Genomic DNA, 994 nt, shown 5'->3' on the forward strand with positions numbered 1-994 from the left:
ACACACACACACACACAAACACACACACACACATCTAGGCACCCATAATTAAGCAGTTTCTCTCTCTCCCCCTCTCTCCCTTTCCCCCTGTCCAGGAGTATGCGGTCTGCCCTCCTGATGGACACCACAGATGAAAAGTTTGCAAGTTCAAGGCCATGTGTGTCCTCCGAGCTGTTTTCATCCCCCAAGAAAGAACATAACTCAGAATGTTCACGTTGTTATACCACAGTTGAAATCATTGCAATATTGTTGACATGAATTGATGACAAATAAACTTCATAACCATTCTAATGCTGTCTCATTGTTGTACATTGACGTTTCTTTTGTTGGGGTTCTCTTTATGATTTATTTTCTCTGTGCTGGGGGGGTTCTTATTCTTCTAGTTCCGAGAGTTCTCATAATCACATCGTCCTTGTATTTGTTCGCTTTTTTGTCATTCAGGATGCCGTCATTGCCAGGCTTTTTAAGAGGCGTCAAGTCTAGCGGTTTGCTACAGGACTGGCAGTTGGGAAACTGCGGGTTCTGTGGTTCTAAGCTCAGTTCGGTCTGATGTTGTGTCCTTGGGAATGGCTTTTGAGATGAATTTTCCATGGTCCTATCGGAGACAGACGTTATATTCAAAGGCCCTGTCTCCTAAATAACCTCACAGTGTATTGCAAGGGGCGCTAAACCTATACAGTTTTGCACATTTATTTCACGGACTCTATCAGTCCCTTATTTCTCGCTTACCGGCTTCTATGGTGTAGTGGTAAGGCTCTTCACCCTCACTACGTAGAAAGTGTGAGTTTGGTTTCAAGTGGGGATTTTTTTCATCGAGTATCTCCGTCTGTCAGTTGGGATACTGTATCCCATTCAACCCTGGTTGACCAGTGTAGGCAGGTTCGAAGCAGACGTCATTCTTCTATATGACCTCTGTTGTGCCAATGTGCGCGTAAACGTTTAAAATCATCACAACTGGGTCTCCCGAACACACACACACACACACACACACACA

At 44.5% G+C, this 994-nt stretch overlaps 1 protein-coding gene across 1 annotated transcript in view; it reads left to right on the forward strand.

Annotated features, from left to right (window-relative positions):
- Window positions 1-291, forward strand: part of LOC101861444 — a 4308-nt gene extending 4017 nt beyond the window's left edge. Inside the window, exon 5 of the mRNA XM_005100315.3 lies at window positions 96-291. Coding sequence (XP_005100372.1) covers window positions 96-118 — 23 coding nt within the window. The 3' untranslated portion in view covers window positions 119-291. The remainder of the gene's footprint in view (window positions 1-95) is intronic.
- The last annotated feature ends 703 nt before the right edge of the window (window positions 292-994 follow it).

The sequence above is a fragment of the Aplysia californica genome, unplaced genomic scaffold, assembly GCF_000002075.1.
Source record: "Aplysia californica isolate F4 #8 unplaced genomic scaffold, AplCal3.0 scaffold00244, whole genome shotgun sequence".
Taxonomy (NCBI): Eukaryota; Metazoa; Mollusca; class Gastropoda; order Aplysiida; family Aplysiidae; genus Aplysia; species Aplysia californica.